This window comes from Lactuca virosa, chromosome 3 (genome assembly GCF_052849685.1).
Source record: "Lactuca virosa cultivar CGN04683 chromosome 3, Lactuca_virosa_CGN04683_v6, whole genome shotgun sequence".
NCBI classification, from domain to species: Eukaryota; Viridiplantae; Streptophyta; class Magnoliopsida; order Asterales; family Asteraceae; genus Lactuca; species Lactuca virosa.
In genome coordinates this window covers 217,573,903-217,600,173 of record NC_136428.1, presented here as the reverse complement: position 1 = coordinate 217,600,173, position 26,271 = coordinate 217,573,903, and the positions used below count along the sequence as shown (strand labels likewise).

General features: G+C 33.2%; 1 protein-coding gene across 1 annotated transcript; it reads right to left on the bottom strand.

Annotated features, from left to right (window-relative positions):
- Window positions 1–18,810: 18,810 nt before the first annotated feature.
- Window positions 18,811–25,240, bottom strand: LOC145166984 (7-ethoxycoumarin O-deethylase-like). The gene is made up of 2 exons (XM_079086054.1): window positions 24,279–25,240; window positions 18,811–19,547 (listed from the first exon to the last, which is right to left on the bottom strand). Exons 1-2 carry the CDS (start codon window positions 25,152–25,154, stop codon window positions 18,939–18,941), a joined length of 1,485 nt encoding a protein of 494 aa, XP_078942180.1. The 5' UTR covers window positions 25,155–25,240; the 3' UTR covers window positions 18,811–18,938.
- Between the last annotated feature and the right edge of the window lie 1,031 nt (window positions 25,241–26,271).

The window sequence follows — 26,271 nt, the reverse complement described above, 5'->3', positions numbered from 1 at the left end:
ACAAATATCAAAAGTATTCAGTGAATACCCGACAATGTAACACTTCTTAGATCTTGATTCAAGTTGGTCATTGGTTTCTTTTCTAATGAAAGACCTCACAACACCTGACCTAAAACTGGAGAAACTTCCCAACTACATATTTCTTGAGGTGTCTTGAAAACCAACTTAATCGGTTACAAGGTTTCAAATATGATCTACAATTTTAAGTGTATATTTCCCAAAATGTAAATGTTAGTGAAGCATGACTTATCATAGATCGAAGCATATAACATTTGGTTTTCCCTTTCAGCAACACCGTTATGGTATGATGTTCTTGGAGGATCCAATTGGGAAACTATTCCATAGTCTCTATGATAATCATTGAACTCGATACCAAGGCATTCTCCTTTCCTTTCGGATTGGAGACCCTTTATATTCCTATCCAATCGATTCCCTACTTTGTGTTGATACTCTTTGAAACTTTTCAAGGTGTCATACTTATGCTTAATCATATAAACACAATCATATTTGTCGATCCTTATGTCGGATTTGATGGGTCAACACACATCAGTGTGTACAAGATCCAAAAATCCTTCACATCATTCACATATCCATTGGAATGGTGATTTAGTCATCTTTCTAATAACCAAGACTCGCATACATCATCCAACTCTAAGTTGAGTGATTCCAAGACCCGATCCAATTTGAGCTTGGCGATGCAATTCTTACTTAAGGGGCCAAGGCGATTATGCCACAAGCATGTTCTTATCTAAACTATTAGAGGAATCAATATTAAAGTTAACCTTACTATTATTAGAAAAACAAACTACAATTTCATGAATGCCAATTTCAAGAAGATGTTTTAAACATAAAACCACCATCTTTATAAACTGGAATACTACCTTTCCATTCTTAAATGAGATTGATATTTACGTTTATACAACGCATAAATGAAATTTGGTTTCTAGACATCTCTGAAGAGTAATGAAAAATAAATGGATTTCTTTTGACTCGATTACTAAGCATAAGCTCAAAATCTTTAATCATCGAGGCATGCAACATTTGTCCATTCCCATGATTGGATTTAGCTCTTAATGCTTAAGCTTCCTTCTTTCCATTTGATCCTATAATATTGTCCAAATGTGATTATCACATCATGCATCAAGGGTCCATGAATTGAAAGTATTTGGAGTTTGATTATTCAAGTACTTGATGTAAACTCAAACATTTGACTTTACCATCTCCAAGTACTTAGGGCAACTTCATTTCTTATGATCCCTTGTCATTGCATTGATTGCAAGTTGCCTTTTCGAATCATGATTATGAGGATAGGACATACCAGTTCCATTCCCTCATAATGAGAAGTTCAAGAAAAAACTGATCCTTTCCATTTAGGATTAGAACGTTTTCTCTTATTTCCACCAAGATTCAGAATGAAGAGAACTAGAACTCGATGAGAAATCTAACCAATCCAATTTCCATAGTTTGGAGAAGGTTTAAGAATTCCATCGATGTTTTCTCCATACTATTCATTTGCTAAATCAAGTTGAAGTTATCATAAGAACTAGTGAAAGATCAAAGAACAAGATCTATTGATAACACTCTTGTCAGGGAAAACATTGAGATTCTCAAGTTTGTCCATGTAGCTCTGATTCAGCATATACAAAATTGCCTCGTATGCAATTAGGAACTTTTTACAATTTACAAATCACTCTTGCCTTGCCTTTTGGTGAAACATTTCACTCTTTTTCAAATTCATTTCATATGTTCACATGTTCACAAAATATCATCTTGGAATATCGAGGAAATAGATATAATGATGCAAGATACCTTTTCTGATAAATCTACATATTTATGGGAATAATAATTTCTTTAAAGTTCATGCATTATTCATTTGAGGGACATGCTCATCGAGGACATCTTTCCCATTAACCAATCGAGGAAGATTCCATAATAAATGGGTTATTCCTGATAGAGAACATAAAGAAAACATAATTTGAAAGTGTGCGAGAAGGTATGAGAGGATTTCCATATAACCTAAGAGAGAAAGTACAAAGAAGTCGATTCAATCCTTACTTACTAACACAATTTTAAATTAAGGCTAGGATCCATATTTTCGATTTGAAATATAAAGAGGGATGTCGTAATCACATCACGAATCTATTTTAGGTAGGTAATACACTTTACTAATTTCAACCATCATGAAACTCCTAGACCTCTTAAGATTCATTGAACTATCAATGGTGTGTTAATCTCAAATTATGCTCTTACATTTGTGACTGGGATACCGAGGATAACAAATAAGAAATGAATAACCAAGCAAACCTGCGTGACACCCGCGTACTCATTTATGATTTCTCATTGATGGGTTGGTTACCCACACATGCTCCATTACCAATCATAAACTTGATTTGTCTCAATATTTTTACTTTATAGTCTTAAATTAGTGTGCCGGTTACCCACACACGCTACACTAACGACTCATAAAGAAATGATGTGCGTTTTCATGGATTAGCATACAAGTTCACATTTTTCCTAAGTAACTAGAGTAGGGTTTTATGTTCTAGTACTTTATGTTATAGTTTTAACAAGATATACGTCCTATCAGAACCCTTTCAGCTAACGAAAGTCCACCACACAAAAAAGTGATGAGTAAAAAAGGACATTCATTCAACGGTCATTATATAGGTCATTTCCTTATACCTTTCTTATAGCATAGCTTCATGAATGAGGCATAGTCGTGATTCGACTGACAAATTATTATTCTTTTACATATAGTATTATATACTCTTATAAATATACGTAAGGGTGTATTTTAAATGTTTAAGAATACAAGGTTTAAATATTTTACATATAGTATTATTCTTTTACATATAGTATTATATACTCTTATAAGAATACAAGGTTTAAATCTTACTAACTTAATTAACTTTTAATTGATTAATATTTAAACCATTCAATATTTAATAATTATCTTTTAATTAAACATATAACTAATTATAGACAAAATTTCACAAATAGTCCTTTTGCATTTTAATTTTTCTTTAAAATAGTCCTTATGGAACCTTTTTTTGCATAGATGGTCCTTTTGGAGCAAATTTTGCATACAAATGGTCCTTATGACTAACTTTGTTAACATAATTTGTTAAGTGTATGTGAAATGAAGAAAATGCCTTTTGTTTTATTTCACACAAACAATCCTTGTCTCTCTCTCTATCTATCTCTCTCTCTCTCTCTCTCTCTCTCTCTCTCTCTCTCTTCAAATTTAGGAATAAGGTCTGACATTGAAGAACAAGATGGAGATTGTAAAATATAGATGGAGATTGTAAAATAATAATCGATGCTCGTCGTGAAATCATGAATGTTTATCAATTTTGTAAGAAGCCTAGGATCTCTATCATTATTCAATTTCAAGTCTGGTACCAATCTCTAATTGTAATTCTCATAGGAAAGGCGGTAACCTAAGTTCAAAGGCGGAAAAACACAAAAAGTAGAGGGAGAGAAGGGGATGTCAAAACAAGGAGTCACATAGTCGATAATTATGACTTGCAAGATGGTCCCTTTGGAGAAAACCTTGCATGGATGGTCCCTTTCGTCTCTTCCCGATCAGTTGCCAATCAATCATCAAAAGCAAGGCGACGTGGACCAAAATAGGGCGACTGGGAGACCTCTTCTCTCACAACCATCACCGACCACTGCTATACCATCCAACAACTAATTGTATCTGTAAATCAGACCTGTTGGGGTATTCACAACAAGAATTTCGTACGTAATTTTGAAGGTTTTCTTACTTATGTGCTACAATGGATAACAACTCCCAGAATTTCAGTTCCCATGTATTCTTGATGATAAACCGAAGCGCGTTCTTTAAGTCTTGAAAACTGATTTTCTAAACATGCGTTTTAGTCTAACTTTGTTCTTCAGGTCAAACTTTGGTCAACAACAAGAACAAGCCACACCCATTCCCAATACATATGAGTTCTTCATCTCTGATTTCTTTCAAAAAAAGGGTATTTTAAATTCTTCGATTTCTCATGTTTACAATTTTTATTCACCCATTTGTTCATGGTAAGTTGTTTTATGGGGTTGCCAATCAAGAACATATCATAGGTCTAAATGCTCCTAATTTGGGTGTTTCTGGTTCAGTCCCCGATAACACAATCGGAAAACTCAAAAAACTTCAATATTTGGATCTAAGCAGTAATCAGATCACAAATTTGCCTTATGATATTTGGAGTTTGGGTTCACTTGCAACTGTAGCTACCTCCCTGCCGGAAAGGATCTGCATCACAAGGTTGGGGAACACAAAAATGGAGGTCCAGTTTGTTTCAATTATGAATAGGATTTTATTTTGAAATTGTGTGAACGTTTAATAAACCTTTTGATACAGGTTTGATGTTGGTTTTGGTTTTAATTTCATCTGTTTTGGTTTGATGTTGTGTGTATGTGTGTGTGTGTGAGAGAGAGAGAGATAGAGAGAGAGAGATAAAGATAAAGACTATTTGTGTGCAAAACACAAAGTGTATTTTCATCACTTCACATACACTTAACAAAATTTATTAAAAAAGTTAGTCATGTGGACCATTTGTGTGCAAGGTTTTCTCCAAAGGGACCATCCATGCAAAAATGGTTTCATAAGGACTATTTTAGGGAAAAATTAAAAATAAAAATGACCATTTCTTAAATTTTGTCTTAATTATATTAAATCTTTTAAGAATTAAGTAATTATTTTAATTAGACTTTTAATTAAATTTTTTTTCTTTCTTCCTCAATTTTCGAAATTAGGGTTTATCTAATTACCTAGTTTAAATGTTCATATTTTAAACAATTAAAGTAATCATTTATATCTAGTAATTATCCTATAGTTTGGAAAAGGCAAGAAAATCCCGAGACCCAATGTGCAAGGCAGGGTGCACCGCGCTAGCAGAGAGGCGCACTGCACCTGCGATTCAGCAGGGTTTTTCTTGGTTTTCAGTTTTTACAGTGTTTCACCAATACACGTATAATAGAAAATTCTAGGCTTTGATACTACTGATGAGTTTTCTAGGTAACAATAAAACAAAAACAATGCAGCGGAATTCATAAAACTATTATGGGCACATGCAACCTAGAGATAAATGACATTTTCTCATTATAGCAGCATACTATGAAAAACCGATTTATTCTACTTATATGAAACTATAAATCATATTAGTAAACTTACCTTTTAGTATGAACAATTATACTAACTCTTGAGTCTTCAAATGCTCCATGGAAAGCAAAACATTTAATAGTGTGAATATCTCTAATGGCTCACACCCAACAAAGCAAGAACATTAGAAATAAAGATGAGATAGGAAGGATGATGAAAAATTTATATGTATCATTTTATGAGGATTAGAGCCGAAATTTGGTAGCCAATGAGTGTTATTTATAGTTGTTGGATCTCTAGGATAAACCCTAATTTTAATAATTAAATATTCATTTTAATCTATTCAAGGAAGTTATATGTAACAACTATCATGAGACTTCCAAAATCTCATCTAGAGCTCCTTAAAACCATCCCTGGCTAGAAAGGATCTAGAATTACCTTCCTTCCTCAATTATGAACAATTACAATTTAGCCTTTACACTTTTAATTAATTTCACTTAATCCTGAATTAATTTCAGATTAATTTTAATTAATTCCAAACATTTCTAATTATGTTATTAATCATAAAATAAATTAACAAATTACTTTATCTCACTCTTAAAGTCATTTATAGCTATTTCTAGTTATTGAGCGTAACCCCAAAAGGACTTTACTTTTATTCTATAAAGTTATACCAATTTAATTATGACCTTAAACAATTTAGTTATGACCTTAAACAATTTAGTTATGACCTTGGACACCTATTCCAACATGACCGATAGTAGGTGGGATCAATGATACAGTGTGCCTGTGGAAGAGAATTGTTTATATGGAGAAACCAGAGTGGCAACCAGTTTGGAATCGAGCAAGGATGCGCGCTCTAAGATGTCATGCACATATTTAGATTGGCTCAAGAAGAGAATCTGTGTAAGCCACCTCAAGACCAAGAAAATAATTAAGAGCACCCAAATCGTTAATAGAAAATTCCTGATAAAGAAGAGAGATGAATATGAGGTAATCACATGTTCCTAATTATTGGTTATAATAAGATCATCCACATAGACTAGAAGATACATGATGCACGCATCGGGTTTGAAAACAAAAAGAGACGTGTCAGAGCGACTGCAAGTAAAACCATCACGAGTAAAAAGGCTCTATGGCAATTACACCAAGCCCAATGGGCTGTTTTGGGCTATAAAGAGCCTTTTTAAGTAGACATACGTGGTATGGAAATTATGGATGAGAAAAACCAGGCAGTTGCTTCATGTAAAATGTTTCATCCAGATGTCCATGTAGAAAAGCATTTTTTTACATCCAACTAATGTAGTTTCCACTGATTAATAATATCAAGTGATAAAACAATATGTTACGTGGATGCGTTTACTATAAGAATGAAATAATGGAGATAATCAAGGTCCGGGAACTGAGTAAAACCTTGAGCTACAAGTTTATAATTGAAGCACTTTATAAATCTATTAGAGTAGTATTTTATACGGTAAACCCACTTGGAACCAATCACATTCATATACGTGGGATGGGGTACTAGGATCCAAGTAGGATTTTGTTTGAGAGCGGTCATCTTTTCGTGCATTGCAAGCATCCATTTAGGATTTTTGGAAGCCGATGTAAAACCCTTATGTGCATTGAACACACATAAGGCATGACACAATTTGGCGTCTTCGAGAAAGGTTAAATTAGCTTGATGTTTCGGCTTAAAAATAATAGCTTTTACTTGGGTCGTCATTCATTGTGTACTAAGGAAAGAGGGTGTAGGCGAGCCACTAAGTTGTTGTGGTGCCTTTGGAGAAGGTTGTTGTTCGACTTGGATATTAGAAGGTGGAAGCTGGGTTGCAGTTGATGAAGGTGAGTCGAACCAATCACTAGACTGAAATAAAGGAGTTTGTTGGAGACTGTTGGGCCAGGGAAGAAGATGTCGTGGAAATACTGGAGCAATCGGGGCATGTTGATGAGGTACTTGAACATGTATGTGAGGATGCAACTTGTGATTCTGCAATCGGGGTTATAACAAGCCCATCTTCAAGAAACGATGTCACAAGAAAATATGACAGTGTGGTGGACGGTAGGGGTGGTCAAAAATATCCGCATCCGAACATCCGATCCGAAAAATCTGAAAATCCGATCCGAAAATACCCGAAAAATCGGATATCCGAAATTCGGATACCCGAAATTCGGATATCTGGTTTTTCGGATTCGGATACGGATATTAAAATGTGAAAATTTCGGATATTTCGGATATCCGAAATTCGAAATATATAATATAAAAAATTATTAAAAATAGTTTTAATGCATTGGGTTTTTTCATTTGAAATTCAAAAAGACAAATTATTAATATTTTTACTTGGTACGCAAAGTGAGGATGGTATAAATGTTACCTTTTTTATGTTGATTTTAGTAATTTGAGTTTGATTTCTCAAGATCTTCAGGTATCATGAGGTAACTTGCATTTAACCGGACCAAATGAAGTCTTATTATACCTAACAAATGCATGGAAACGTTCTTGTTCTTGGAGGGTTTATTTTCTTTATTTAAAACTAATGAAATTCGGATATCCGGTTTAATATCCGAATCCGTATCCGAAATTTCGGATATCCGAAATTTCGGATACGGATTCGGATATCAAAAATCAACTATCCGAATTTTCGGATATCCGAAATTCGGATATCCGAATTTTAGATATCTGGTTTTGAACACCCCTAGTGGACGGTTGCATTCAAGGAATAGAAAACAAGCTTCATTAAATCGTACGTGACGCTTGATATATACCCGAGAAGTTTGCGGATCGAGACACTGATAAACCTTATATTGAGATGAGTAAGCAATACCACACAAGGAAGACTCATCAATGATAGTTTGTGTTGAGAATTATCTCGAAGATAGGAGAATACACGACAATCGAAAACTTAAAAATTGCTATAATTTGGCAGAAGAGAATACAAAATCTCAAATGGTGTTTCTCCTTCAAGAACGGTGCTAGGAAAACGGTTAAAAATGTAGGTTTCCGATCCAAATGCATCAACCCAATAAGATACTGGAACAAGAGAATTAAAAAGAAGTGCTAACCTGATTTCAACAATGGTACAATGTTTTCATTTGGCTCGACCATGTTTGTAACGTCCCGAATTTCAACATAAATTTTTCATTTTTGATTTATATAAAACATAACTTCAACATCCCATTATCATTAAAATAATTTTCATACATTTATTTATAAAAGAGAGTTTTTAGCGGAAATCTTAAAACATTATTAATGTATTCGATGCGAGTACAATCATGCGTGAGCTTTTCCTCGATCAAAAGAACAACCTGAAAAGCAGTTATTCACCAACTGTAAGCCGAGACTTATATGCTCACTAATTGCATGCTCATTGTGTTAGTTGTTCATTAATTATTAGTACTAAGAAATCCGACCAAGATAACTAGTCATATTACAATTCGGTGATGAACTCATTAACCAATTGCACTTCTAGTGAATCAAACATAGAAACTTGGGGGATTCATATTATAGTGGAGGTTCTTCTTATCTATTGTTTCCATTTAGTTATTTTGTTTCATTTGATTAATTGAATGTTAAAACGAGTTAGTTATTTTAAACAATAAAAACCCCATTTTTACTTTTCTGTTATGAATTTAATTATCACTTGAATTATTTGATCTAAACCATTCATGTTCCCTGTGTTCGACACCCTTTCTTACCTTAAACTATGTAGGGCTTGCTTCTATTGGACCTGCAGTTGGTCAAGGTACTGCTTAAACAATAAAAACCCCATTTTTACTTTTCTGTTATTAATTTAATTAGCACTTGAATTATTTGATCTAAACCATTCCCGTTCCCAGTGTTCGACACCCTTTCTTAGCTTAAAGTATATTACTTCACGACTAGGTACACTTCCTATTTCTGTTTAAGACTAGTTGAGATTTGATAGGACTTGCATAGATAACACATCAAGTTTTTAGCACCATTGTTGGGGAACGGGTTGCATTTAGTTTAGATTTTTTTATTTTTTTATTAAATTTTGTTTTAGGTTTAATTTCTTTTTAGTTTTTTATATCATGTACTTCTAAATCCCGATGCTCTTGATGCTTTTCTTGAGGAAGCGGTATAGGAATTAGAGCTTGAAGATGAGGGATATGACTTAGACGAAGATTTGAAGAAGCTGGGAAAATGGTTAGATAACATCTTGCCTGACAAACAAGAGCAAACTGAGTTGCATGAATTAGAGCGAGAATATGAGGAATTTAATCCAGAAAGAGTTTTGTAGGAGCCGGAGAGGTTACTAGCAGAACACTTGGAAGAAGAACAAGTATAAGTTGAATTACAGGATCTACGCCGTGTTATGATCATTTACATGACATATACCCTTGTTCTTCCAGTTTGTGTTTTGAAGCATGGGATGACGATTCCAACTTTGGAGAAAGTTCTGATGTGCGATCCAGTTATCATGAGTGTCCAACCGGTTCTAAGTTCTAACATTTGTTAAAACATTTGGGTTTTTATAGATTCACGCTCGATTGGCCGATTTAAGAAACAAAGAGTCCAATTTTACGAATCGGTCTAAAAAGAATATTAAATTCAACTGATGGATTGGAAATTACGAGATTAGAAGTTTATTAAGTTGGGAGTCCAGCTCAAGACTTGCACAAAAAGAAGCGCTTATCGGGAGTCAACCCGACTTTTTTAGATTAGTTTGCATTTTTTTCATTTTATTTTTTATTTTTATTTTTAGTTTTATTTTGAATAAAAGTGCTTTTGATAATTCTTATTTTTTTACAATAAATTTTTGGCTAAGAAAGTGATGATGGGAAAAATTCAAGAGTGGGTGGATTATTACGAGAAGAGAGCGAGAGACGTGCCACAGACATAAGTGTGGGGTGCACATTTGACATGGAGAAAAACCTGACGAATCTAATGAGCTTTCAATGCTATTTATGGGAAGAAACTGATATGAGGGACTGGTCGATCAATTAGCTACTTTGAGATTGGTTGATTCATTCAGTGATGAAGAAGTTAGAGCTTTCACGAAGACGTGACGTGAACCTAGCTACCTCGAGACACGATTTTCAATTACATTGCGACTGATTTTTCCCAACATAAAGACTGCGTCACGCCAATTTTCATTGCACGCCGTGCCAAATTTTCTTCGTGGCCCATTATATGTCGTCCGTGGCAACACCCCATTCAGATTATTTTTGAGCGTTGAAGTTTAGTTGTCCGCCTACTTTTACGACACGAGTCCACCAATTTCAACAAGGATGTTTAGTTCCAGAAGTGTTCTAGCAGAAAAATTCAAGCCTAGTATCAACAAGCAACCCACGACAATCATCCTATCTTGCGACAACATAATCAAGGCAGATTTGTTCCTTTTCTCCCTCTTTTATTTTATAAGCTTTTAATTGTTTTTATACAGTGAGGACATTATATAATTTAAGTGTGGGGTAGGGAATTGAAAAAAAGGAAAATAACATGCTAGATTGAAATAAAAAAATAATAATAATGGTAGATATAATATGGAAATATATAGACTTTAAAAATGGTCTAAATAAAAAATGTAGAATTTTTTTAAAAAAATGGTTATCTTAGAACTAAGTTTGCTAGTATTGTGTGGAATAATTTGATGCGCATTTAAAGGTTTTGTTTAGCTAATATGTTATAGTATATTTGTGGCTTTCCAGTTCTAGTGAAATGTACTAAAATGTATCCAAGAAAATTTATATAGTCATTGCACTCTAGACTAACATCTTTAACCAATAAATGTTGATGTTAAGTTCCATTGCTTAAGCATATGTTTTTCTTTTAGGTTTGTAGTTTGAGAAAAAAAGTGAGTTATGAAAGAAAAAAAGAAAAAAAGTGAAAGAAGGTGTGAAAAAAATAGAAAAGAAAAAAATAGTAGTCAAAAGTTGTTGAGTGAATAAAAGCTATCAAAGTATGAAGGTCTTGAAGAAGTGAAGAATAAGGAAAATTGTCAAAAGCTAAAGGATTATTTATTGTAATTTTTCTTTCTAGGTTATTTTATGATATGTATGTTTTGGAACTTAACAAAAATACCTTGAGGTTAAGAAAGTTAGAGGGATGAAGAAATGAATGTTGTTCAAAATAAGTGGGGGACATTTATGAGGATTGTAAGTATTTTGGACTTGTGAGGTACTAAGATTTAGACACAAATATAAGCATTGAGGCAAGACATAATTTGCGAATTCAAATTGGGTTATTCTATGTGATGTTAGTGAGCAAAGTTTTGATATAGCATAATAACAATCTAGTTTGCTTGAGGACAAACAAAAGATAAGTGTGTGGTATTTTGATATGGCCTTATTTAACTATGTATTTTAGGCCATTATCTTAATATATTTGATTAAATTGTTATATTTTTAGATATATGATACTTAATATGCTTTAAAATGCTCAATTACAATTAAAATGGGAGTCGGGATGCAAAAGGAGGAGAACGGAGCTAAAAAAGACCAAAAACGATATTGCTTGCAGCTTGACCTCTCTTCAGTGTTTTAACCATATCTCGTGACTCGAAACTCCGATCGACGAGATTCAATGTCACACCCCCAAACCGGAACGACGGAAACGTTCGGGGGCGGAGGACGTCATGTAAGTATCACAACACATGCATTATAGTAATCAAAGTACAGCCAACCATTGCATTAATTGGTAGAAGTTTTACATAGGTATTTTAAATATTTCAAATTAAAACATCAAAGTAGAAACATAAGACAACAGGAGTCACAGTACGGTACTAAGCAGTCTCCTCAAAAGCTTCGGGGGTGTACCTGTCTACTAGAGCCCTGAGAATACAAGTAAGTTTTGAAAGAGTATCAGCATAAAGCTGGTGAGTTCATAAGTATTTTGTTTTTAGAAAGACGGTTCTCGGTTCTTTTGAAAAGTGCGATATCTTTCCCAGAAAACCTTATACTATCTAGTGTAATAGATGTATAAACCTTAAGTAAAATAATCTTTTGATATCTGTTGAAAGTGTTCCTCAAGAAAATCCCATATTTTCTTATGAAAAACATGATTAAACCCATTTCTTCTATGACTTCTTGGTTCATACTAGTCACGCGTGAACCAAGGAGTTATGGAGGAAATATGAATATTCGTTGGTTGATTAAGAAACCATCTGTTTATAAAATACTGATGTTTACCCTGGGAAATCCTACATTTCCATTATGTGAAAGTTATTGAATTACTCGTTCTAGATTGGAAAGTACAAGTATCTACCATACTTACATCGGTTAAGCATTATTCCTTTTGAAAACCCTGGTTACTCCCAGTAATGTATATTAGTCTTATTACATAAACAAAACTAATTGAAGAGTGAAAGTATCTACCATACTTATATCGGTTAAGCATTATTCCTTTTGAAAAACCCTGGTTAGTCCCAGTGATGTATATTAGTCTTATTACATAAACAAAACTAATTGAAGAGTGAAAGTATCTACCATACTTATACCGGTTAAGCATTATTCCTTTTGAAAAACCCTGGTTACTCCCAGTGATGTATATTAGTCTTATTACATAAACAAAACTAATTAAAGAGTGAAAGTATCTACCATACTTATATCGGTTAAGCATTATTCCTTTTGAAAAACCCTGGTTACTCCCAGTGATGTATATTAGTCTTATTACATAAACAAAACTAATTGAAGAGTGAAAACCCGTAAACCAATGATTAGTTTATACTTATTGTGAGTCGTATAACCATGCTTGATATGAATTAGAGACCTTTACAACGTTCTTCAGGCGTTGGTTAAATGACATTTGTCACCCCAGGCGTGCCCGCCTAACTGTAGCTAGCAGTTCAGGTGTGGGATTCTCAATCCCGAATAGATCTATTCACAAATCTCATGCTCTCCCTCTAGGAGACTCTGGTTATACTAGGATAGGATTTAATTCAGTACACCTAAGGGTACAGTTTTGAAGTAGAGCCTCACAATCTTGTATAATCTAGTTTACATGAAATTCTAGAGTGTTTTCTTGAATTAGAGTCCATTGGATGCGGTATAAAGTAATAATTATACTTAAATAATTATTAAATATTATAGTCCTGAGAAAATATATACCATAAACTAAATTTGTCATAGTTTATATATATTCACTCATGAATGGAACCTGAATTGGTAAAAACTGTATTTGAATTCTCCCAAACTATACCCATTATAGTTTACTTGAAATGATGTGGAATTTCTTTGTAAAACCATTCTGAAAACTATGATGTTAGATTTCCAAAATAAGAGCGTCCCTTATGCTCAACATAGTACAAAAGGGATAAAATATCTGAATATTTTATTAAACGTGGAAATCGTTGAACTGTATTAATAAGTTTAAAACTTAATAAAATACTTTCTGTTTGGCTTGTATTCCCCCTGAAAACATTAAAAATCGTAAAAGCGTAGGGGTATGAACTCACCTCGAGTGAGTGGTTTGAATGAAGGATCGATATGGGATGTTGAGTGTCAAGTGAAGCCTCGAACACAATTGGATCCTAATTATCATGTAATAACACATATATGATTCAAATTAGGGTATTTCACGACTAGACATGATAGAAAACCACCCTAAGGACTTGAAAACACTTGAACTAAGTGTTAAAGCCATATGTGGTTGAGTGAAGGAGGTGTACGACCACCCTAAGGGTGTGTGCGGCTATGGGTGTGTGGCCCATGAGTGTGCGGCCGTATACTCATGAAAGAGTGTGTATGTTGAGGTGTTTCAAGGCCCTAAGAAGCATTAAGGAAGTGTTCTAGGCCCCATGCTTGGTTGAAATGCACGTTTGATGCCCAAAATGATCATCAAAGTGGGTTTACGGCCATAGGGTGTGTGTGCGGCCATACAAAGGGGTGTGCGGCCGTACACCCTTCATGTTTATGCCCAATTTGATGACTTTAAGGTGAAACAAGGCTAGGGCCATGTCCAACTAGAAAATAGGGGTCAAACCCTCGCTTTGGAGAGCCCTTAAGGAGTGTACGACCACCCTTATGAAGGTGTGCGGCCGTACTCCTTCAAATGGTGAAGAACATGATGATTCAAGGCTTAGATCAAGAGGTCCTTCAAGTATAATAAGCTAGGTGATGGAAAACTCACATTTTTGAGGCCTTGGAAGGGTTCACGGTTGATGAAACTCGAGAGAGAAGGAGTAGTGTGCAGCCAAGAGAAGAAAGGAATGAAGGAAAGGGGTCTACTCATATATATAGGGGTGGGTGACCCACCACCTTGAGTGTGCTGCCATGGGGTGGAGTGTACGGCCGCACACCCATGTGTACGGCCGTACACTCTTCCTAAGAGAGTGTATGGCCCGATTTTGCTACTTTGTGACTTGGTAACTCATCCCTAATTTCAACCTTGGTTGTACTTGAGCTTAGAACACTTAAATGAACCCTTAAACAGTGCTAAAAGGCCACATAAACGAGTTTAACATTGATTGAATTGACTAGATGTACAAGATAGAAGTTCCGGGTTGTCACATTCAAGATGTTTCGGAAACTAGAAAAACTTTCGGATGACTTTCCTGTTTACGAAAAATTCTGATTCCTAATTCCCATGCGGTGGAAAATCCATTTTCATCACATGGAAAATCAAAAATTTCGCGCATGGGAAGATTCTATCTCCCACGACGTGGCGTTTGGAATCTTCTCGATTCTTGAATGAAGAGCTTCTCACGACGTGAACATCTATTGGTCACGACGTGAAGACATGTCAATTATAGAACCTTCTCCAACATGCACGGAAGCCTTGGCGCATACGGGATTAATATGTTTCTCACGACGTGACACTCATATTGTCACGACATGAAAGCTGAATTAAGGCAAGTATATATTTTGGACTTTAGGTACAAATCAGAAGACTTTGGCTAGAGATCCGCGATTGAAAACCGAAAAATACCATTCTAAGAACTCCTAGAAGGCAGAAGAAGATAAGAGATCAAGAGTTTACGAGATTAGAGCAAGAATACCATATAATTAATTCGATTTGCCTAGACCTAATCATGTTTAACCAAGATTTCTATTTGATTATGTGTTTTACTTCTATAATTATGGGTTAATACCCTTTAACTTTCGTTTAGATTAGATGATCCCTAATACTATGTGTTAGTTTCTCTTTTCATGGATTATTGAAGTTGGTATAGCTTGTGTTTGACAAATCACTACCTACTATGTTAAAGTTTCTATCTTTACTACTTATCATTCAAGTTTTGTGTAGTTATATGACCACTTTGATTGCATAAACTTATTTCCTGGTTATTTATGACCATTAAGTTGTTAGAGCTAGTGATTTACTAATCTTAGATTAGGTGATAAAGTTAGTTGCTTAAACTGTGCTAGAGAGCATTATTTGATCATAATATGTGATTTGGTTATTTGTCTTATTCATAGATAATTAATCCTTAGATTTACAATTCATAGCCCAAAATCTTCATAATTAATTAGGTGCCCTACTTGTACAAGACCATTTCCTAGTAGTGCATGAATCGGTGAAAACATTAGGATATGGGACAAAGACTTCTAGTAATATTTAAATTGGTAACCAACTGAAATTAATCCATGTATTGAAATTAACCATTGGAGAAATGGTGATTCGAAGCTAAACGGAAGTATCCCAATCTCTTGATTTTAAAATCGTCTTTACTTATTGCTTTAGTTTAAAAAATTTTAGTAATTAATTTAAGTTAATCTGAATTTAAAGAATCAGATAAAACCCCCCAATCTTTGTTGTTTTTCTTACTTTAACTTTTAGTCTTTATTTTTTTAATTAAAATACCGTTCCCTGTGTTTGACTCCTTACTTACTCAACTTTACTACTACGTGACTAGGTACACTGCATATTTGTGTTTTAGCTAACTTGAATAATTAGGATTATAAATTTAAAGTTTTTTGGTATATATAATAAACACATCAAGTTTTTTGGCGTCGTTGTCGGGGAGCGGCTTATTTTAGTTTTAATTTAATTTATATTAGTTAATTGATCCTTTTTGTGTGGTAAAAACCTCAAAAGTTAAGTTATAGCGTTGTTTTAATTTTCTGTTTAATCAACTTTCATGACGTGACTATTTATTCGCCACGAAACTAAAAGATTTCAGTTTTTAGTTTATCTTGTTTTAGTTCGTTTTTATGTGTTTTCTCTATTTTATTTCAGTAGCACATGACCAGGGGATCTTCATCAAAAATTGTGCCCCTACTTGACGATTCGAAATCTGCATTTCACAAGAAAAAGGACAAGAAGATTGACGAAGACCATTCACAATCCAGTTTCAAGTCGGACGTGATCTCACCTCTGAAAAGAAAACCCGACGAGCAAGAGAGTGGGTACAAACGAGAAACAAAATCTGAAAGTGAGGGCTTTGGCAGCCTATAGATGCGACTTTTACTTCGTTTTGAAGTCCACAAACCCTCTAGGGGTATAAAAGATTAACTATTAAGTATTTAATGTGTTGAGTGAAAAGTAGACTCAATCTTATTAGTCTTGCAAAATTATAAAACTATCCCCTAACTTTAAAAAATCATATTAAATAACTGGAATGTCCAAATTGCATAAAAACATTTCCCTTAGAAGTTATGAAAGGATGTTTGAATTGCGTCTTAATTAATCATAAAGTAAATTAGAGTTAATAGAAGAGAAAAATCTAAATAAGATCTAGTTTCAGTTCTATTATCCAGAGAGAGTACAAGTGAAGTTGCAATGAGAAAGAAAACTCAATGCGTACAAGTGTGAAAAAGTTACGAATCACTTAGGTACCTAACCTATTTATTGGATACTCACGGATACAAAAAATATTAGGACTCGACATTAAATAACGAATCTCTAAAGTGCCTAGCAAATACATACATAACGAAGTCTTGTGGACCTTCGTTATTTACAAACAATCATAATCAAGATAACTACCTAAGATTCGACATATTACAACACATATAGACTCTACAAGTTATTGATGAATAGTTTCATCCATCCATAGTGAATTTTTTTCTAACTACATTGGTAGTGGAATTTAAATGAATGCAGACTAGTCAGAAAATCACTAATGACTTTATGCATTTTGTATAATTCATAATTAAATGTAGGAGACTCCAAATTTCATGATATTTTGGCACGTAACTTGGTAATTATGTCAGTTTCTTCCACCAAAATACCTTAGCCTCATTCCATTCCCATGTTGTATGGAACTGGCATTCTTCACATAGTAGTTTAGAAGATGGTTGTTTGCAATAGCCATTTTGTAAGATATGTAATTAATTCTAGAAAATTCGAATTGACATGAGGTCTTGTACTAAGTTTACGCCTTGTTCCCGAGTTTTTTTGTAAATTCGTTAAAGGAAAGGGAAGGAAAATTTTGACGGAAAGAAAGCGAGGTGAAGGAAAATATTCATTATTCCGTGTTCCCGAGTTCGAAGAAAATGAAAAGAAATGAAAGGAAGATTTTAAGTTTTTGTGTTCCCGAGTAGGAGGAAAAAGAAAATAAAACTAAAAATTTTCATTCCCCCCGCTTTCTTTCCAAATCCCCCCAATTTGGGAGGGAAATTTGGAAGGAAAATATGACTCCAAAATCCTTCCCCTCCCCTCACTTTCCTTCCATTAATGAAACTCGGGAACACGATTTTCCTTCGATACCCCTCACTTTCCCTCCGTATCCTCCCATTTCTCTTCTTAAGTAGAACTCGGGAACAAGGCGTTAGAGAAAGGAGTATAGTAATACTTTTTACCAAGACATAATCTTCACTCCTTCGATTGTTTTGGTAACCATCTTTACAGATTGGTCCAAATTGTTGAATGGTTTTTATAACAAATCTGTAGGATTTATAGAAAATGATGGAAAAAGCATTAGAGCATGTTCCTTATGTTACCTAAAATCTAAGGAGATGTTCTTTAATAATAACTATTTAGTTTTAAAAGAAATGGAGATAAGAGGGATAAATCGGTCCACGAACCAATTGCTATCATGATATTAGAAGAGAATAAAAAATATATTATGAAGTATTAATACATAATACATGAAATATGAGTTAAGTAAATATTATTAAGTTGGTTGTATATAAATATGTAATACATGAAATATGAGCTAAGTAAGGATTATTAATGTGGTCGTAGTTGTTTAGAGAGTTGCTTTTGGTTAGTTACATTAACTCTCTTATTATGTGGACTATATGATTAGGGTTAAAGTTCTTGACTCAAGCCTATTACACGAAAGTGGTCAATGATTGGTCAACCATGAGAAGCCTCTTAGAGCAAATCTATTGTGTCAGCTCTTGACAAAGCCTCTTAGAGGAAAATGATGAGTTCTTATATTGTAGTATCTTGGAAACCCCTCGGTCAAAAACCAATTTACTATAGGGTAGAAGTTGGTGCTGGAATTATTTGATATGTGATTGTGTGTTATGTGCTATGTATTTCATGTGTCGATGTAATGAGTATTGTGTATACTCAGTAAGCCTTATATTTACCCGTTGTTTATTAAAAAAAAATTAAGACCCCCCCTCCCCCCCCCCCCCCCCCCGGTGTGTGCAAGGGGAAGGACCCGATATGACTATGATCGCGACACATTCTCATAGACATTTATCTCTATTATTGTTTTTATGACATTTAATATGTAATTATGGGATTTGAGTTCCACACATTTCATATGTTACTATGGATTTTAACAACAATACTCTTACTGTAGTTTAAGGATTTATGATACATCATTTGGAAGATTGATTACAAATGGTTTCAAGAAATTGCATCTACGGTTTCATATATTATAATTATTAAAAAAGCAAGTTGGATGTTACATTTTTATTATCTTTTATTTAGCCCAAAGGAAAAGGCAAAGTAAATGACGTAAGTGTATATAAGCTAATTTAGCGGAACTGGAACAACACAAAGAGGGTTAGCCTTTTGCAAGGTGATTCCAAATTTTTCATTCATGTCCAATTCGTCATGCCCAAGTCCACCATCAAGGTTCCAATCGAAATTATTGAGTAGTGATCCTAACATCACATGAAGCATACGAACTGCAAGTGGCAAACCAGGACATATTCTTCGTCCAGCACCAAATGGTATTAGCTCAAAGTCACGACCCCGAACATCAAGACTTGAGGTCAAGAACCTTTCTGGTATGAACTTCATTGAGTCATCCCACAAAGTTGAGTCTCTCCCTATAGCCCATGCATTGACAAGCACCTGTGTGCCCTTGGGCACAATGTAGCCATTGAGTTTCACTTCGGTTTGAATTTTTCGGGGGATCAAAAGAGGGACTGGAGGATGAATCCTTAGGGTTTCTTTCACGATACAACCTAAGTAAGGTAGCCTTGAGATGTCCGACTCTTCTATAATTTTCCCTTTGCCAACTACTTCTTCGAGCTCTTTTTTAGCTTTCGTCATGATGTGTGGATTGCACAATAACTCTGTCATTGCCCATTCTAAAGAGTTTGACGTCGTATCGTTGCCAGCAACAAACAAATCCTACAACATATATACAAAATAATATGCTAATAGTGAAATAAGAAATAAGAAATAAGAAATAAGATACGCACCGAAATAATAGTTGCTAATAGAAATTATTTGCAAATCATTAAACAATACTTCAAGGTGCGTATCATACAATTGTTGCCAGTCAAAGTTAATACCTATAATATCGGAAACTTTTCAAAATCAATCAAACTAAATTGAAAAATAATGAAAATTTATTAGAATAACTTAACATCTAATTTAAAGATTTAAGAGTGACAGGTTCATGTAGGCATAACTTTACTAGTTGGGCGTAAAAACTTATTTAGTAGGAGTTTATATGGGCTGTATGATGAGACTAGGTAGACTTGTATATATGCTGTATGGATTGGAGGGTGGGGAAGTGGATTGGTAAATTTTACAATGATGCAACGATTGTATGAGCTTTTTGTTATTATTTGTTATGACAAATATATAAAGAATGTGTTTAAATGATAAATAAAAAAAAGTTATTATTATGGAACTGGATGAGTCACCGATTCTACAAGACTCAAAAACCGGTTGTGTTGAACCACTAAACACCAACGGTTTAATCAAAAACCGGTTAAAACCTAACTGGTATAACCACTAAACTGATTTTCTTTTTAAAAGTATTTGGACAATTTCCGACTCCTTATTAGCTAACTCTAAAAGCAAACTAGACTTTGCAAGTCTACTATTGTCGTTTACATCACAATCGTTTTTTCTTCACCTAAATAAGATAACTCAAAGTAAAAAAATCATATTACCCATATGGATGTGGGATGCACCTTCATCAATTAACTTTTTTTCTCTGTACATTCCTTAGTTCAATTTATAAACCATTAAAAACACGATTAAAATAATAGTTTATTTTACAAATTAGTTTGTAAGACGCGTTATATATATATATATATATATATATATATATATATATATATATATATATATATATATATATATATATATATATATATAAAAGTTCATAACTTTTTATCCTTCATCCATTGATATCAAATTTGATAAAAAAATTGATCATTCACACTGAATTTGTTCAAATTCACATTGTGAATTTGTTCAGATTCACATTGTGAATTTGTTCAGATTCACCCTGTGAAATCTGTGTTGTGAAATCTGTGCGGATTCACACTATGAATCTGTACAGATTCATACTGTGAATTTGTCCAGATTCATACAATGACTTTATATAAAATTAATGATTTATAGTATAGATTCACAATGTGAATATGAAAATATAAAAAAAACAATTCTTTTTATCAAATTTGATATCAATGGAAAGAAGATAAAAAGTTATGAATTTCTATATTTTTAGAATTTTTTTTTAAAATATAATAAAGTTTAAAACTTGAAAAAATAATGGTTTCTTGGTTCTATGTTTTCAAATGGTTCCTTGTTGAACTTTTGCCTATATATATATATATATATATATATATATATATATATATATATATATATATGTATATATATATATATATATATATATATATATATATATATATATATATATATATATATAGGTTAAAATATGGATGACATCTATTGTGCGGACGTGTGTGGAGTGTGCTGTTCTATCAGAACAACTGAGAGAATTTATTATTTCATAATGTGAATACGTTCAACATCACATAAATATCGTCATTACCATGATTTTAACTAATTTGTATTCATTTTTGTATCACACATCATTTTTCACAAATCCTCATTCTTACACAATACGAATATTAGGAACACATTATGATAGAATGATAATCATAAAAAAAGACCATAATACCCTTATAGACGATTTTAATTAGTGAAAATGCATGATAATGATAATAGTTATGCGAGGTTGAACGTATTAACATTACAAAACAAGAAATTCTCTTAGTCATTTTTACAGAATACCACTGTCCACACATCCGCACAATAGATGTCCATCTACATATGAACCTAATTCTCTCTCTCTCTCTCTCTCTCTGTATATATATATATATATATATATATATATATATATATATATATATATATATATATATATATATATATATATTTATGTGTGTGTGTGTGTGTACACACACATACTTAAGTTCAAAAGAGAAAAATTATGTAATTGAGAACGCAAAAATAAATCTGGACCACATATTTCTTTTTGCCACAAACCCTCCAATGTACCGTTGCGACAGAAGAATGTAATATTTATATGTGAATATAAAAGTAATTATATCCTTGCGTATTTCAAATCTGCCGCTAAAACGCTCCAACGTACGAGGACGACAGAGCAGATAATATTCATATATGAATAAGTATATTCATATATTCATATATAAGTATATTTATATATGAATAATCACTTGAGAATAAGCACATATTCATATATGAATATATACTTATTCACATATGAATATTATATTCATAAGTCGTGTTAGTATGCTGGAGGGTTTTGCGGCAAAAAGAAATATATGGCCAAGTGGTAGTTACGGTGGTGGTAATTTATATTCACATTATGAATATTACATATCGTCGCGACGATACACGGGAGGTTTTGCTAAAAAAATAAATATGTGGCCTACATTTATTTTCGTGTTCTCGATTTCATAATTGATCTCACTTGAACCTTCATATATATATATATATATATATATATATATATATATATATATATATATATATATATATATATATATATATATATATATATATATATATATATATATATATATATGTACATAAAAGGATTACTAATTTGTTTTTTGAAAAAAAAAAATTTAGTTCATGTGTGTGTATATATCATACACACCCAAAAAAACCATCAAACATACGTATAACTTGTGTCTATTACATTCTTTTAAAAAATCCATTTTAAAAAAAAAAAATGCATACGACATGTCATGTTGAATGTTGATACCCACCCCTATCGACACCAAATTCGAGAAAAGTGCAACAAGAAGACCATCATATGAAGATCCTACCCTTTATCACATCTTTGTTGAGGTCCTTTAGTACCTCATCTTTAGTCTTCTAAACATATCTTACGTGATTCAAGAAATTTGCCTACATAAGCATATACCTAAGCCTCACACATAGTTGAACATAAAATGAGTACTACACTTCATATATATATGGGACATTAGACTATAGTCTTACCTGCTATAAATCACCCTTACCTCATCTCACAACTTATTGTGACGCCGACTAGGCAATGTGACCAATCACATGTCCATCCGCCTTCCATTATTGCATTTTCTAAGATACAACCTTTTATATATATATATATATATATATATATATATATATATATATATATATATATATATATATATATATATATATATATATATATATCATGGTATTCAAAACGTCATGCTACCATCTATCTCGAATGTTGAGGCAAAAATAATAGCTAGTGTAGTGTTTGAAACATATTGGATTCACAATTTACCCGTCGAACTATTTTTACCTATCACTAAGGTAACCTTAGTCTATTTTGAATATGTTAGAACAACCTATCTCTTTAGTAATCTCGTCAATATCAACGCACGAAACACATTGAGTATGATAAACATTTTGTATGTGAACAAATTGCCAATGGACAAGTTCGTGTCATGCATGTTCTTTCTCGATATCAAATTGGTGATATCTTCATAAATTATCTCCCAAATATCATGTTTGAAGATTCCAAAAAGTAGTCTAAGGGCATCCATCACAGGGGTTTTTCAAAATGAAAAAAATTATTTCCTATAATGGAAGCTTTTTGAAATAGAGGTTTTTCAAATGGACTAGCTAGTTTGTAAGCTTTTTCTCAAAAGTTTTTTCATTATTTTAGTGAGACCTATAGTTTATAGAAAAATTAAAGAAAATTAACAAATACTTATTTATTCAATCTGGTGGGGCCTATATGTATTTTTATTATTTTTATTTCGAAAAAACCTAATCAAAAAGCTTATCTATTATGGAGGTAATTAACGCCTTTTATTTTGTTGAGTTGACATTATATTTAGTTGAGGTGATATGAAAATACTTACGTGAAAAAGTTTTGTTATTATAGATGTTTTAAGCATTTGTCATCCCCATGCTAGCTCTCTCATTGAAGGGGTGTATTATATAGAATTATCATAAGATTATTGTTATTGTTATTATTATCGTTATCGTTATCGTTATCGTTGTGGGTATTTTTATTGGTATATGTATTTTTATAGGATTAGAATTATTGTTTATCTTTTTCAGAAATAGATTGTCCTTAACACTTGTATAAATAGATATAAAGTACAATGAGAAGACGATTCAATCTCTCTATTAGCTATTGAAAATCAAGGAATGTTTTTTTTCTTATGGCTAAAAAATGAGATAATAGTTTTTTGATAATTGAATGGAAAAAGCAAGGTATTCTTTTGTATTTAATTGAATAATAAATATACCTATGGATATTTCCTACAGTTTGATTGAAAATCACTTAAACCGAATTTCCAATTAGGTTTCCAACCTAACCCGAATGCAATATTAATAACAAAGACGAAGTTGTATTTAAGAAAGTAGGTTTATGTATGGTAGAAAATGTCAGCTGATCAAGAATCCAAGGTGGTAGAAAATGTCATGTTTTTTTTTTGGGAAAAACCTAATATAAAAATTCTTGATTATGGTTAGAGTCTTTGAGACATGGAATAACTACCAATTAAACTTGATACAATTATTGCATGTTTGAAATACAAGAATGTTAAATAAGTTACGTACCAAAAACAAGCTCTTGATATGTGTTCGATTGATCTCATCTGGATTCTCTCGACTTATTTTCAAACAGACGTCCAATACATCATCGTGCTTCGACTCACTCATCCCCAACCTCTCTTCAATCAATTCCTCAAAAATCTCATTAATCCTCCCAAAATAATTCGTCATTCTCCTCCTGATCCCTTGTGGGTCGATCTTCTTCAACACCGGGAAAAAGTCCACCAGATTTGGCTTCCCAGCCTCCACCATGACGTTATCAACCAGTTCCTTAAACTCTTTACCGGAATCCTCATACGGGTCTGTCAAATCCTTGGAGAAAAGAGTGTTGGATAGGAGATTTAGGGTGGTTCTGAAAGCAGCTCGACTGATATTGACTGAATCTCCGGATTGGCTGGCTTTCCGGCAGTATGCAACGAGTTCTTGCACTTTCTGCTTCCGTAATTGCTGATTAGTATCAAGGGATTTGGTGGTGAAGATGTTGGTGTTAAGGATTCTGCGGAGGATCCGCCACTGGGTGGCAGCAGGGAGCCAGACAACGGAGTGAAGGGACTGATTATGGGCGCTGAGGGCGTCGGGGATATGGCGGGAGGAGAAAGCAAGGTCTTGCTTTTGGAGGACTTCTTTGGCGGCAGCGGCGGAGGAGATGACAAGAGCGGTGGCGCGACCAAGTTTAAGGAACATGATTGGGCCATAGATCTTGGAGAGCTTGGCTAGGGATTGGTGTGGTTTGTCGCCGAGCAGGTGGAGGCTTCCGATGATTGGCAGCGGGGTTGGGCCTGGAGGTAAGTTCTTGGGTTTCCGGAGGCTGAAAATTGTGAGAGTGGCTCCAAAAAGTGCGTTGAATAAGAACAGGCCAATAGCAATAACTACAAACTCCATTGATGCAGGGTCGTATAGAGGTGTTATGGAAGAGAGTGTCAAATATTGCTTTTTTATACTATATATTGCATAAGTTGGGTTAACAAAAAATGAAGTAGTATATAAACAACAAAAAGGCCGCAAATCTTTGACTTTACGGACTCATATTTATGTGAAAACACTAAATGAACTTTTTTTGATTGAATGTGGTTTCTCGCACTACGAGTGCTATAAATACTTTGTAGGTTATAAATGTCAATATTTAAGTAATTGAGTTAATAGACTTAAAAATCCATATGACAAACCATTAATTTTTTTCTTTGATAAATAGATATTGTAATCATATCATAAAATTTAGTGTTTACGAATAAGATATTAAAAATTATGATGTTAAAATTAGTGCAAAATGAAATAGATATCAATGTAGTTTTATCTTCTTATCATATAATATTTTTTCGTATATTAGAGAATTGTTTTTTAAATTATTCTTTGTTAGAACGAACAATCAACTTATAACTTTCATTTATATTATAAATGTCATTTTAATATGTGGTTAGAAATAAATAGTTATCTCAAATCAAATTGATTTGAAAGCTATATTATTTTACATTTCCTAAATTAATAACTACAATAGTTATAAATTTCGAATACTGTTTTATATTTCTAATTTTATATATTTTATTATTATAAAAAGGTCAATCATTTTAGTGAACTCGCTACACAAAATTCACATACAAAATTTAGAGAAACACAACGATAAAGAAGCAATAGATCGATAAGCTTGAATATTTTTGAAGTTTTGATTGATAAAAAAGATTATAGGATGGTGATATTATGTTGGTGTTATTAAGGTAGCATGTATAATATCTCAACCCTCACAGAACCGGAAACCTCAATTAACATCGCTGGCTGACTTATGCATGTCGTTGGAACCTGTAAGTGAACCTTTACCAATCACAACTTATGAAGATTTGAATTCAGTTTGGTGTCCGAGATGTGAAGTGGTACGAGATGAGTTTATGGTACGAGATAAGGATGGAGTCCGAAGTGAAACTTTTCAAGTTGGTGCCTGAATCCGAGATTGTCTATCTGTTCACCATTTATTATTCTTGCCTTTTTCTATGATGTAACATTACAT